The 14,176-nt window shown below is 53.7% G+C and overlaps 1 protein-coding gene across 6 annotated transcripts in view; it reads left to right on the top strand.

The window, feature by feature from the left end:
• TCF7 (transcription factor 7) overlaps positions 1–14,160 on the top strand; it is a 73,096-nt gene extending 58,936 nt beyond the window's left edge. For 2 of the 6 annotated variants that reach the window (XM_068163537.1, XM_068163527.1), the window contains 5 exons: positions 26–188; positions 691–798; positions 3,851–3,899; positions 5,916–5,988; positions 10,610–14,160. In XM_068163537.1, coding sequence (XP_068019638.1) covers positions 26–188; positions 691–798; positions 3,851–3,899; positions 5,916–5,988; positions 10,610–10,910 — 694 coding nt within the window. In that variant the 3' untranslated portion in view covers positions 10,911–14,160. The remainder of the gene's footprint in view (positions 1–25; positions 189–690; positions 799–3,850; positions 3,900–5,915; positions 5,989–10,609) is intronic. The other 4 variants (XM_068163573.1, XM_068163564.1, XM_068163555.1 and 1 more) reach the window with 3 other exon arrangements.
• Positions 14,161–14,176: the final 16 nt, after the last annotated feature.

Genomic DNA, 14,176 nt, shown 5'->3' with positions numbered 1-14,176 from the left:
CGGCTCCTCTCTTGGTCCCATCAAGGAAACCTCAAGCAGAACCAAAGAGAGAGAAGGAAGCCAAGAAGCCCACTATCAAGAAGCCTCTGAATGCTTTCATGTTGTATATGAAAGAAATGCGAGCAAAAGTCATCGCCGAGTGCACCCTGAAGGAGAGTGCTGCAATCAACCAGATCCTGGGCAGGAGGGTAAGAGCATGCAGGGCTCAGGGCCATCACCCCAGCCCTGTCGGCTGCGTGTGACAGGCAATCTGCTTTCAGAGCCCCTCACATACTGCTCTGGGACATGGTTTAGTGGGCATGGTGATGTTGGACTGATGGTTGGACTTGATGACCTCAGAGGTCTTTCCAACCATAATGATTCTATGATACGACACATGGAGTCAGATGATGTTAGGAGCAGTTCCTCCCCATCAAGGGTTCTGAGGCACTGGCCCAGGCTGCCCAGGGAGGTGGTGGAGTCCCCATCCCTGGAGGTGTATGGAAGAGGTGTGGATGTGGTGCTGAGGGAGTGATTCGGTGACAGTGGCTTAGCAACAGCAGTGGGGCTGTGAGCTCTGGGTGAGGGGGTGGACTGGACGAGCTCAAAGGTAGGTCCATGGTTCTGTGTGCCGCAGCTTGGGGCAGCTGTGGGGGGCTGTGGGGAAGGGGAGAGCCTGGCCACGCCTCACCACCTCCCTTGTCCCCGCAGTGGCACGCGCTGTCCCGGGAGGAGCAGGCCAAGTACTACGAACTGGCTCGCAAGGAACGGCAGCTCCACATGCAGCTCTACCCAGGCTGGTCTGCCAGAGACAACTACGTGAGTGGCTCTGCTGGCTGGGGCCCCCTCCTTCTGGCGCGGCCGGCAGCGACCCAGGGGTGGGCTGAAACTGCTGCTGGCCAAACGACCTGCCTGTCCCTGCCTGCCGTTTCTGAGGGCATGAGAGGTGCAGGAATTCACACTTCAAGAGGAGTTTGCACGTCCTCTTGGCTCGTTGCCCATCTGTAGCAGAAATGTTACAGCTCCCCAGCTTCCACAGCCTTTCCTGCACTTAGTGTCCAAGTAAATACAAGCAGAAAGGACGAGGAGCTCTCAAATGATGTGGATGGTCTTGGGAAGTACAGGGAAATGGGCTCAGGTTGCACATGGGTGGTGCTCACAGGAGGGCAGTCACTGAGTCTCCACCTTCCTTCAGGATGCTGATCCCACCCTTACTGATCAGTATGAGAGGACCCTGATGAAATCAAGCAGACCACATTCAAAGTGTTCAAGTGCAGTCTGAGCAAACATAGATGGCAGTACTGCTGGCCCTGCTTGCTCTTGGCTGAGCCTGGTTCCCAACCAAAGCTCCTGTTAGGGGAAGAAGAAAAAAAGCCAGTTTTCCATACTGAACAAAAGGAAAAAGCAATCCCCCAAAGCAGGCAGTGGCTGCTGAGGAGAGCTGCTCAGCCATGCTGCAAGTGGTGGTGGTGCTCACCAGTAAAAACTAGCTAGTGCAGAGAAGCCTGAATCATGATGAGAGTTGGGATCCTGTGTTCCCAGAGCCAGAAAGTCTTTCCCTGTGTCCAGGTGAGAGCAGGGAAGCTCCAGCTTCGATCTTCCCCAGGTGTGGCTGGGTGAGGGCTGCTGCTGCAGCCATCGATGTTGAGCTGGCCCCTGAGGCTGAGCAGAGACGAAAGTGCACTTCCATTTTGACTCTGCATCTGCAGTGGGGGCTTTTCTGGGAGGGGGCTGCAGGGCACTGCCCACATGAGCACAGCCAGGGTGCCCGTGCTCTCTGGTTCCCCAGGGAGAAGCAGCAGCAGCTTCTGGGCTGGCTGGAGGGACAAAGCTGTTTGTGGTGGTCGGGCCAGCACTTGGAAAGCCTCTTACTACAGCCCCACATCATTTGCTCTTAGCTCCTGAATGACTTCAGCAGCAGTGTGCTGAGTGAGGCTGCAGGGGTGCAGTGGTGCTCCAGAAGCAGCAGATACACTCCAGGTCTTTTCTAGTGGCTTTCTCAGCTGTTTGATCTTCCATGCCTAACGAGCTCGTTAGAGCCCTGAAGCAAAGCACACCTGAGTCTTCAGATGTCCATCCATCCACTCCAGGGCTCTGCCCTTTGATCTCGGGCGCCATTGTTCCCCCCACAGGCACTTTCTTTCGCCTGGGAGATGCACAGTGAGCACCCATCCAACCCACCCTGACCCCAGCCCTCCTTCCAGAAAGCCCAAGCTCAGCCAGGGGTGTAAGCACCCTTAAACAGATCCAAACCACCCCAACCCCAAAAAAAGAGAGGGCAGAGAGGATGCAGAAAAAGCAGAGGTTGCAGGAAGCCCCCAGCCTGTGTTTCCAAGCAGCAGTGCAGATATCCCTGGCTGCTTGCAAGCACAGAGCAGGAGCTCAGCATCCATATGCAGCTTTGCAGAATCACCCTCCAGAGCTGACCCTGGAGCACCAATGTGCTGCCCTGGTGTCTCCAAGGTCAGCTCTGGAAGCATATACAGGCACATATCTGGAGGGCATCAGCATCTGGAGAGCAAGGCACCATCCCCCTCCAAGACCAAGCACGTCCTCCAGGGAAATCCCAAACCATAGCATCCTTCACCTTAGCAAGGGCTGGTTCCTTGCTCCAGAAGATGGTGGACATTGCTCCAAAGGTGAACATTGGCTCTCCCAGCACCAGCAAGCAGCTGCATCAGGTCTTGCAGTCATTGCAAGAGATGCTTCTTTTTCTCCAGGGGTTGGGCTAGATGACTTTTGGAGGTCCCTTCCAGCCCAGACTTTTCTGTGGCTCTATAAATGTAGGCCACTTCTGTGACATGTGATGCAGAGAGCAGGCAGGAAATACAGTTGCTCCCACACTGAAGAGCTTACCATAGCTCAGAGCTTTCCACCTTCACTCAAACCACAAGAAGTCATATCAAAAGTCATGGGTCAGAGGCAGCCCTGTGAGCTACCAGCTCCACACAGGCCAAATATGCCTCTGCACTGCTGTGCCCTCATTAATAAGCTTGTTAGGAGATGGGGGCAGTTGTGAGTCAGAGAGGCAGTTTGGGGACAAAGTTGGATTTTCTGGTGGGCAAGGGCAGAAAACAGAATGAGAGATGGGTCCAGAGCTGTGAAAGAACTGCAGTAGAGACAATGACTATCCAAAGACTGTGAGTGGAGGAGGAACTGTCTGTGGAGTTCCTGAAACTGTGTTTCCTTTCTGAAATCAGAGAGGCTCCTCCTGGTCACACCTTCTGGAGCCCTTTCTGCTCAGGTGTAAGGCACCACAGGGTAAAACACCAAACACCAAAACATGAGCACCTTCTGGAAATAGGGAGCCACAGAATCCCAGCATGGTGGAGTGGGAAGGGACTTCTGGGGATCATCCAGCCCAACCAGCAGGGCCCCCACAGCAGCTTGCCCAGGAGCACAATGGGCAGGGAGGGGGTGGAAGCTCTCCAGAGAAGGAGACTCCACAACCTCTCTGGGCAGCCTGCTCCAGGGCTCAGCACTGTCACACCAAAGAAGTTTTCCCTCCTGCTCATGTGGCACTTCCTGGGGTCCAGTTTGTGCCCACTGCCCCTTGTCCTGTCCCTGGGCACCACTGAGCAGGGTCTGGCCCCAGCTTCTTGCCCCCCACAGGTCCTTCAGCTCTTGCTGAGCATTGCTCAGCTCCCCTCTGGGGCTGCTCTGCTGCAGGCTCTCAGCCTCAGGGCTCTCAGCCTTTGCACCTCCCAGAGCTGCTCCAGGCCCCTCAGCATTTTTGGAGCCGCTGCTGGACCTGGTCACTCCCCTGAGCAGCAGCAGCCTTCCCCAACAACCCCATCCACCCCCAGAACCCTGTGCAGCACCCTTGGTCTCCCAGGAACATGGACTAATGGCCTCTCCCTTGGCTCCCCAGGGCAAAAAGAAGAGACGGACGCGGGAGAAGCAGCAAGATTCCAGCTCAGGTAAAAGCCTGGCTGCCTCTTCTCTCTGCTCAGAGGGGTAGTCCACATCAATTACCATGTTTGACCTTGTTGGCTTTGTTATTCTTCTCAGATGGTTGGGGGTTTCAATCATCTAAGCTGGACTACAGAAATAGGCATTTCTTCACTTTTAAAGCCAGAGGAAATGAACATTTCTGTGGCTGTTTCATGGCTGTGTTTGAATTAGAACGCGGGCAGTGGGTGAAAACTGAAGAGATTTGGTTCTGGCAAGTGGGTAACTGCATAGAAACTATCACTAAATCTACTGAAAACATCCAGAGTGAATGTCCCCAGCAGCACTACAGACACCACTAACTCAAGACATTTCCTCTCCCATGCACCAATCCTGCCTGTGGGACTAAAGGCAGGAACAGGACTGAAGGTCACCCATGAGAGTGTAGTTCAGAGTAAGCTAGATATCAAGCAAAACCAGGCTGAAGCCCAGCACCAGCTGCCTCCCTGCACCACCTTGTTTGCTAGAAAAGAGCCTTTGGACAGCTTTCAGCTCTTGGAACACACATTTCCATCATCCAAGGCTATTCCTGTGCTGGTTTCTGTAGTAGCTCTGCCATGGCAGTAGTAAATAATGTCTGTACCACTGAACATCCAGCATGGAACATCAAGGGACTGTCCTTGCTGCCTGTGGTATCACAGACAAAGTCAGACAGCCTCTCTCCCAGTGTGACCATTCTGGGATTGCCTGTAGGCACACAAAGAGCTTTCCCCCTATGCAGCCCACCAGTTCATTAATGCTGACTGCACCTCAGGATGAAGTGCAGCCAGCCAGCTGAGAGGCTGTTGGCTTTCTGAGCAGGACACAGCTCTGCCCCCCTGCCCAGAAATGCTCCCTGGGGAGGGTGCCAGGTCAGCTTGTTGCTCTCCTGACTTTGCACACCCCACAAAGAGCTGTCCCACCTGAGCTGGGTACCCCAAGGTGCACAGCTGGCTGCGTCTGGGTGGTTCAGTTGTTGGTTAGGACACAGAAGCCCAGCTCTGGGGTTAGTGCTGTGGATTCCATGTCCATTCAACCACAGCCTGCATTCTTCTAATGCAGATTCTCTGATAGATGGAAGGAATCGCTACCGGATGACACTCTTTGGATCATCCACCAAAAGCAATTCCATGCCTCTGTCCTGGCAATTTTGTCAGTTTAACTAACACTGTTTCTCTCATTCAGTGTCTAGACTGAGGGGAGGAGAAGCTTTCAGGCCTATATGATGAATGTATTCATATTTATATATCTATAGCTGTGCCTTGTCTGTGGTACAAAGATTATTACATCACCCCTTATAGACCAAAAACCAACTGCTGGTCATACACATCAGGAGACACTGGTGGTGGTTGAAAGAGGGGGCATGGATCCAGCACAGAAGTGTGCTGCTCAGATCCCATTTGCAGCACTGAAGAAAACCCAGGATGTGCCCAAGAGCAAATAGGGCTTCAGCCCAAGGAGCCCTGTAATAGCACAGTAAAGCTGCAGCACTGTGGGAAGGGCTGTGGAGAAGAGATTTCCATTCAGCCAGGAAGGGGAATGGTAGGGACAGAGCAGAACAACCCAAGCCTGGGTACCCTCGGTGCTAACTCTGCTTTCAGCCTGCTTCTGCAGCGTTTCCTCCTCTTCTTCTCCGTGCGCAGTCCCAGCTTGCTGGCAGCCCCCTGTAGTCGCTGGCGGGAAGGCAGGGGGCAGGGAAGGATGCAGACACAGCAGGCAGGCAGCACCTCTGGGATTTGGCAGCTTTTCCAAACTTCAGGAATTCACAGAGCCATGAATTTCCCCACAACTGCCCATGTTTCCCAGAGTTCCTGCTGCAGCTGCCAGCAGTGATCACTGATGTTTGCTAACCTTCCCTTTTTTCCAGGAGAGGTGGTGCCAGACAAAGCCAGCGTGTAGTCTGTTAGTCATGTGTTAAAGTGGCTAAAATGATGTTGCCTCTTTTCTTCCTCCTGCTCCTCCTGCTTTGTGCCTCTGCCTTGCCCCACGCATGCTTCTGTGTTCAGATCCTGCCTCTCCTAAGAAATGCAGAGCTCGCTTTGGCCTCAACCAACAAACGGACTGGTGCGGCCCGTGCAGGTGTGTATCAGCGGCCCCTGGCTGCTCCTGGGGTGCTCCTGGGGTGCTCCTGGGCAAGGGGGTTTGGCTCCCTGTGTCCTGCAGCCATCCCAGCCTGAGCCAGGTGGGGATGGGAGGTTGAGGCTGGATTAGAAGACATTTCTTCACTGAAAGGGCACCCAAACACTAACAGGCTCCCCAGGGAGGTGGTTGAATCCCTGTCCCTAGAGGTGTTTAAGAAACGCAGAGACTTGTTGCTGAGGGCCAGGGCTTAGCTCCAGGCTTGGCAGTGTTAGAGAGTAGTCAGGCTCCATGATCTTAAAGATCTTTGCCAGCTGGAAGCATTCTGTGATTCTATGGGGTCAAATCTGGGCATCCTCAGGAGCTGTTGGCCAAGCTGCAGGGGATAGGCTGCACTCTGGGCTCCTCACCCGGCTCCCTAGGGCAATGCTGATGTAATGCTGTACAAGTTCCTTGGCTGATGGACTTCCTTGGTCTTCAAAGCTTATTTCCAGGGTAGAGACCTCTGATGTGGAGCTTTCTTCCCCTGTTAGATATTTCCTCTTGCATAAGCAGCACCCCAGGGCCAGCAGTGAGTAGTTAAGGGGTTTATTTTTCCTGGCCATGTATTTCAAGATTCAGCTTTTCTTGACACTGAAATTGTGCAGTACTACCATGGGGGCACAGCCTCAAGCAGTGAGACAGTTTGCAAGTGCCCTGTGCCTCAAGCTTCTAGGGAATAGGCATGGCCAGGTGATAGTGACAGTAAAGCATAGTGCATAAACCAAGTGCTACCTGGCTCAGAGGGTCTGCAGGCAGGAAAAGCTCCTGGGGAGCTTCTGGAGCTGGTCAGTGAAGCATAGGAGAGGCTCCAGCCTGGAGAGAGGTCTAAGGTTGGTCTTTTCTGCCAAGGAACAAGTGACAGGACAAGAGGAAATGGGCTCAAGTTGTGCCAGGGGATGTTTAGGTTGCACGTGAGGAACAATTTATTCCCCAAAAGGGTTGTCAAGGCCTGGCCCAGGGTGGAGTCCCCAGCCCTGGAGGGGTTGCAAAGTTATGAAGATGTGGTGCTGAGGGCCGTGGTTCAGAGGTGCCCTGGCAGTGCCAGGCTAACAGTTGGACTGGATGACCTTAAAGGTCTCTTCCAACCCAAATGATTCTCTGACCCACAGCACATGTTTATGCCAGTGCACTGAGGACTCTAGCAGAAGCTTGAGTATCACTTCACATGCTTACTGCAGCTTCAAGTGACTAAAATCACTTGGTCTACCCAAATCTGAACCCTGAAGAGGAGCTGTGCAGTATCCTTGGCCACTGACCTTGCTGGCAGCCTGAGCTCAGCTCCCTGTGGCTCCCCTCCCTGCAGCCACCTTGGGGTGCTGGGCTACTCCCAGCTTCCCCACACACCTGCTACACACCTGGTGACATTATCAGGGAGCAGCTGATGAAGGAGCTCCCATAATGTCCCATTCACCTTAAATGTCCAAGGAGGGATTTTTAGGACACAAATCACTCACACAGCAGTGCCAGCAGGCTGACAGCCTGGCAGCACAGCACAGGCAAGGCTGCAGCTCTGCAGTGTTCCTCCAACTTCACTCTGCCTTCATTTGACCTCTCTTAATTCAGCTTCTCCTCTGCTTCCCGATTAACCCAGGCTGCTGGAGTGGTCAGAGACCTTAGCATGCTCTAAGTGTGCAGCCTCTGCCTCTCCACCCCCTGTCAGTCCCAGCTGCTCTGCACTTCCCCTTACTAACATGCTGCTGCAACTCAAGGGCTCCAGGTCACCTGTGGAGAGCAGCTCCCACTGGAGGATTTCCACTCCAGAAGAGGTTAACTGGTTAAAATGGGGTGTTCCTGCTCTAGAGCTTTCACCCTTCTGCTTGTTACCCCAGCAAACTGCTTCAGGGAGCTACAGTTCATATAGGCAGAAGGATAAATCCCTGTAGCTGTGTGCTAGCCACCAGCTGGTTCAGCAGCAGCAGTCTGCAGTGTCAGACCTGCCCTTTCCACCCTGCATTTTAAATCTGTGAGCTCCAAATCAGCTGGAGAGACTTCTGCCACCTCAAACAAGGCACTGAAACTCCATCCCACGGCTGCTCCTGAGACACCTGTGGCAGACAGGACTTCTCCTCAGGTTTCTTTGCTCTGGGGATTGCAGCCTGCGAGTGAAATGCTCAGTGCAGCAGGGCTGCTGTGTCCCCTGACCCTGTAACTGGGTCACCCTGGCTGGTGATGATGACACTGGCAGCAACAGCTCCTCTCTTGCTCTCCACCAGGGCAAAGACATGTCTGACCCTGGGCCAGTTCATACCTACCTTAACTGTGCCTAGTGTTTCATTAGTGAGGTGTGTGCCCACATTAGCAGCTTCTCCATTGGATCAGTTTTCCTCAAATGAGGAGCTGGGACGCTTACAGAAGGCGGTGAGACCCTCGCCCAGGGTGTCCAGAGAGGTGGGGGATGTCCCATCCCTGGCACCATTCCAGGTCAGGTTGGTTGGGGCTCTGAGCAACCTGCTGTAGGTGCAGCTGTCCCTGCTGAGTGCAGGGAGTTGGACTGGATGAGCTTCAAAGGTCCCTTCCAACCCTGTGATTCTATCCAAAGCTGGACCTTGGGCAGCCTTGGACCATGTTTTCCTCCAGCCAGTCCCAGGTCATTTCTTTCTGCAGCTCTGTAGTTTGTGTTCCTGGGCACTGGCTGTGGAGCGTTTTGGCATGCAGAGGTGCCTGAGCAGAGCTTCTGCTGCAGAAAGAAGAGCAAAGCAGAGCACTGTGCTGAGGCCCCTGAGGAGAAAAGCCACAAGCGGTGTGGAGGGCAGTCCGGGCACTGCTGAGCCCAGTGCCAGGTGCCACCCTGGCCGTGCCAGCAGCACAGCCCAGCACCGTACGCCCAGAGCCCTGCCCCAGCCCCTGGGCAGAGTGTCCTTTGTGTGTCCTGTGTCCTGTGTGTGTCCTGTGTGTGCTGTGTGCGTGCTGTGTGCGTGCTGTGTGTGTCCTGTGTGTGCTGTGTGTGTGCTGTGTGTGTGCTGTGTGTGTCCTGTGTGTGTGCTGTGTGTGTCCTGTGTGTGTGCTGTGTGTGCTGTGTGTGTGCTGTGTGCGTGCTGTGTGTGCTGTGTGTGTGCTGTGTGTCCTGTGTGTGTGCTGTGTGTGTCCTGTGTGTGTCCTGTGTGTGCTGTGTGCGTGCTGTGTGTGTCCTGTGTGTGTGCTGTGTGTGTGCTGTGTGTGTCCTGTGTGTGTGCTGTGTGTGCTGTGTGTGTGCTGTGTGTGTGCTGTGTGTGTCCTGTGTGTGCTGTGTGCGTGCTGTGTGTGTCCTGTGTGTGTGCTGTGTGTGTGCTGTGTGTCCTGTGTGTGTGCTGTGTGTGCTGTGTGTGTGCTGTGTGTGTGCTGTGTGTGTCCTGTGTGTGTGCTGTGTGTGTGCTCTGTGTGTGCTGTGTGTGTGCTGTGTGTGTCCTGTGTGTGTGCTGTGTGCGTGCTGTGTGCGTGCTGTGTGTGTGCTGTGTGTGTCCTGTGTGTGTCCTGTGTGTGTGCTGTGTGTGTGCTGTGTGTGTGCTGTGTGTGTCCTGTGTGTGTCCTGTGTGTGTGCTGTGTGTGTGCTGTGTGTGTCCTGTGTGTGTCCTGTGTGTGTGCTGTGTGTGCTGTGTGTGTGCTGTGTGTGTGCTGTGTGTGTCCTGTGTGTGCTGTGTGCGTGCTGTGTGCGTGCTGTGTGTGTCCTGTGTGCGTGCTGTGTGCGTGCTGTGTGTGTGCTGTGTGTGTGCTGTGTGCGTGCTGTGTGCGTGCTGTGTGTGTGCTGTGTGTGTGCTGTGTGTGTGCTGTGTGTGCTGTGTGTGTGCTGTGTGTGTGCTGTGTGTGCTGTGTGTGTGCTGTGTGTGTGCTGTGTGTGTGCTCTGTGTGTGCTGTGTGTGCTGTGTGCGTGCCCCCTGCAGTGTCCGTGTGTGCTCCGCAGCAGCGGGCACAACCTTGAGCGTCAGGCAGGGAGTGTTTCGGTCCGCAGACCCGGAGAGCACACGCACGCTGCTCAGCCCCTGGAAGCAGAGTCCTGGGGGGTGGCTGCTGAGGAATTTCCTCCTTTCTGGTTTTTTTACAAAGATTTTTTTTTAACTATTTTATTATGTTTCATTGTTTACAATTGCCATTACCAGTTTGAGGGGGTTTAGGTTTTCTTATCGTTGGGATTAGTACTGGGGGTTTTATGCTTTTATTATGATTTTGAATTGCTATTATTAAGACTTTTTTTCGGGTTTATTATTCCCGGGTTTTATTCCCATTTTTGCTCCTGGTTCTTTGATTTTTACTCACCTTCTCTGACCTCACTCCCTGGGCCCGCTCTTCCCACTCGAGTTCCCCTCGCAGACCACCGCGCCCCTTCCGCGGCAGCAGCGATCGTGTCCAGCCGCGGGGGCGCGGACGGGGCCTCGCCAGCGCCGCGCTGCGGGGCCGCTGTTACGGCGCCGCCTAGCGGGCGTGGCAGGGCGGCGCAGCGAGGCCGCGGCCGCTGTCGCCCCACGAGCGAGGGCCAAGCTCCGGCCGGGAGGGCAGGGCCCGGCCGGGGAGGTTTGTGGTGACCGGGGGTAGGCCGCGAGTCCGCAGCTGGCTGCGTGCCTCGAGCTCACCTTTACTCACAGATCACTCTCTCCACTGTTCTTAGGAGGAAAAAGAAGTGCATTCGGTACTTACAAGGAGAAGGACGCTGTGCCAGCCCAGTTTCTTCCGATGGAAGTGCTATAGACTCCCCTCCCTCTCCCCTGGACGCACTCCAATGCATCTCCTCTGCTTTCCCTTCAGACAAGCTCGCCGCCCCCGCTGACTGCGCACACAGTGAACAGCCTGACCCCTTCCCCGTCTCCGCTCACCTCCAAACCACTACCTGCTCCTCCAGACTGACCGCCAGGTCCTCTTCCGCACCCAGCGAGTCCCCAGCGTACAGCATGGCCTCCACGGGGACATAGTCCCAGGCACCCTGCCGCGCTGCCCAGGGCGCTGGGCACTTGGCTCTCCTCCACCTGGTGTCACCGTCCGTTGGGAAGGACCAGAGGCCTGTCCAAATTCCCCATCCCACTGTAAAACGTGCAGAGTTAGGCAGCGGGAGGCTGAGTCAAGGATGCTGCAAAACTCATTTGGATATTTTTGGGGGGGGAAGGGTGGGAGCTAAAGATAGAAAATAACTCAAAAAAAAAAGGTTAAAAATAAGTACTTGCCAAAATTTAAAGTGCTGATGAGTAAACAAAGCCTTTTGTCCCTGCCCGTGCTGCTTTTGTTTGTCTGGGGGGCATTGGTGGTGGGTTTGTTCACTGCATTACCTTGGAGTATGGTGGAAAGCAAAGACAAAGTCCCCAGCTTGCTGCAGTAGATGGTAGATGCTAGCAGTCTAACACTGGCTTCCACTCCCTGCCCCCTGAGCTGCTTTCAGGTTCAGTCACTCACTCACCCCAGCACCGAGCTGGGAAGGCTGGAACAGGAGCAGTTTTAAAGAGCCCTTATGTCTGGGAACTAACCGTGGCAGCGCTCGCTTTCTGGTCTGCCCAGGTAACAAATGAAACCTTTAAACCAGCAAGGTGAGTTCTTGCAACTTCTTGCTGTGAGCACAGGAGGATTTGCTTACAAGCAGCAGGTCTGTGTGCAGACGTGGCCTGCTCCGGAGCCTGCGGCAGGGCAGAGCAGAGGGAGCACGAACCAGCCGGCCGCTGCAACCTCTGATGGTCAACCCCTTGCTGCCTCAGCCGGGCGCCGTTCAGGAATTGCCCACTGCAGACAAATCTCACCAGATGAGCTGGGAAAAGCCTCAGAAAACAATTTGCTACAAGGGCCTTGACCTAACTACACCAAGGCAGTGGCAGAAGGGAGCCCACAGCCCTGGCAGGCTGGCCCCAGCACACAGGGTTGAGGAGTGGGGCAAACTCTGCCCTCAGATTCGCCTCTCCCCTTCCCTGGGGCAGGCTGGCATCAGAACAGCACTACCCTGCTCCTCATTTCAGGCATCTGTCCCTGTGGACCCTCTGAGATCAGAAGCCTTTTTCCCCATGATTTGGTGTGTAACTTTTTAAAAGCCTTACTCCAGCTTCCCTCCACCCCCAGGACAGTGCCAGATGTTGCTGTGCTCTCCCCAGCCTGAAGCCTTTGCCACTTTCTGGCATTTTATTTATATTTTGAGCTTGATGTACAACAAACCCTGTGGGCAGCCTGTGCCCTCCCTGACCCCCTGTAAATCCCAAATTAACCCAAGTTCTTGAATCACTTCAGGCTTGCAGGCTTCTCCCAGAGACCACAACCTTGTCCAGTGCAGGTTTTCCCCATGCTTTAATGAAATCTGCTCCAGACTGCTGAAGAGAAAACCACCACCATACAGGGGGAGGAGGGTGCCTCATTTTTTCTACTTTACAGAATGGGTTTTAGAGTACTGGATACAAACCATGTAGTAATTATTGTAGAACTGTAAGAAATTGAAGGTGACCTTTACAGACACAAAGTATTTTTGTATTTCTTAACACACAAACCCTGCTTTTTAAAGTAGAAAGTTGTGTTCAGTCCAGCGTGAGCGAGGGGATGCCTCCGAGACTGTGGACCCAAAGACCGACCGAAATGGATTAGTCTGCAGGGCAGCGCTGGGTTCATTCCCTTTACTTGGGTACTTTTGCTTATAGCAGTGTAAGTTTAATTCCAGTTATAGTTAAACCTATTGCTTTATTCCTCTGCTGTGCAAATGCAGCTTCAGAAGCACTGAAAACCATCTCACAGACCTGAAAAGTCTGAAGGGAGCTAAAGGATCATTCAGCCCTTGGAGAAGTAGCATTACCCAAAGTGCCTGCCAGCTCTACACTGAGTTATGTCCTACCTGCAGAGGGTTAATTCTGTGGCACTAGATCAGTGTGCAGTCTGCTCAGCTTTAGAGGGTGGTAGCAAGCTTAGAGAGCAGCCTGCTGCAGTGCTGACCAAACAGCACTCTCCCCACGGCTGCCAGACTCTTTATCACTTGATTTAAAACAAACTTTCCAAGTAGTTTAAAAACTCCATAGCAGTGTCTCAGCTCAGTCTGTCGCCCTGAGAGCCTCTGCTGTAAGGTGCCATTGAAGAGTTGGCCAATGTGAATGCCACAGCTGGCAGATCAGCGTGCCAGGGTGTAGGCTGGCATAACTCAGTGCCCAGCTGGGACTCTGCAGCTGCAAAGCAAAGGCAGGCATAAAAGAAAAAGCAGGACATCCAGGGGGAGGTCCTGACCGGTATTAAACTGCGTGTCCTAACCAAGGAGCAGCCTGTGAGCCATTTCAATACCCACCAGGACTTCCACCTCTGTGTTTCAGGGCCCCTCAAGGGTGGTGTGGGTGCCTGCCTTGGCTCAGGGCACACTGACCAGCAAAAGAATCATCTGCACCACAGCCTCCACTCATCGTTTTATCCCACCCCACTCCTTGGTGACACCCACTGCCCCCCTCCAGGAGCCCTTCCTTGAGCATTCCCAGCAGGAAACATTTCCATGGGCACAGAGCTGGAGCAGTGAGGCCCTTGTTCTGCCCCTGTGCTCTGCTCTAACTGTGCAGGCTCACAGCCAGCCTTCCCCTGGGCTTTCAGCCACCCCTGGATAAACTCAGGCTGCCTGCCTGGCACACTGCAACACAGTCAGTTGGTAGTGGTGTCACCGAGAACACTTTATCTCTCCCTTCCTCCCCCCAAAAACACAGGAGACCTTTAAGGTGCCTAGTTCCAAGACAAAACAGTGAGCAGGGCCAGCTTCTGTTGCACTCCCCCGGGCTGATAACCAATGCCAAAACAAAGTTTTATTCGTGCCAGGAATGCTGTACCAAGGGTGGCTGTCTTGGGTCAGTACTTCTGTAACAGAAGGGAAGCTCTGCCCTCCAGCTCTCCGTCACAACAGGGATTACTCTTTGTAAGTTTCTTTCACAGCAACTGCAACTCCTCCTGCAGTCAGCATTTGAATTCCTGGACTCAGTCTGAATGCAGAAGCCATGGAAGTACCACTTCCCTCAACCAAGTGAGAGCACTGTATGGATGTAGCAGGGATCAGTGTCTTGCAGCTGTGCTATCGTTTGTCCAATGACTAGTCCATCATTTGTTGTCTTTTTTTACTTCACTGAATTTACTGTTGTTTTGGGGTTGTTTTTTGTTGGGGTATTTTTGGCTTTTATGTTCAAAACATGTTTACAGCTTTATAAATAAAGTAATTGCCAGACTGGCTCTTCCAAACAGGCCCCTGGGAAAT

Source organism: Melanerpes formicivorus, unplaced genomic scaffold (assembly GCF_026170545.1).
Source record: "Melanerpes formicivorus ecotype bairdi unplaced genomic scaffold, bMelFor1.0.p_v2 SCAF_2, whole genome shotgun sequence".
NCBI classification, from domain to species: Eukaryota; Metazoa; Chordata; class Aves; order Piciformes; family Picidae; genus Melanerpes; species Melanerpes formicivorus.
This window is presented reverse-complemented; position numbering and strand designations above follow the sequence as displayed.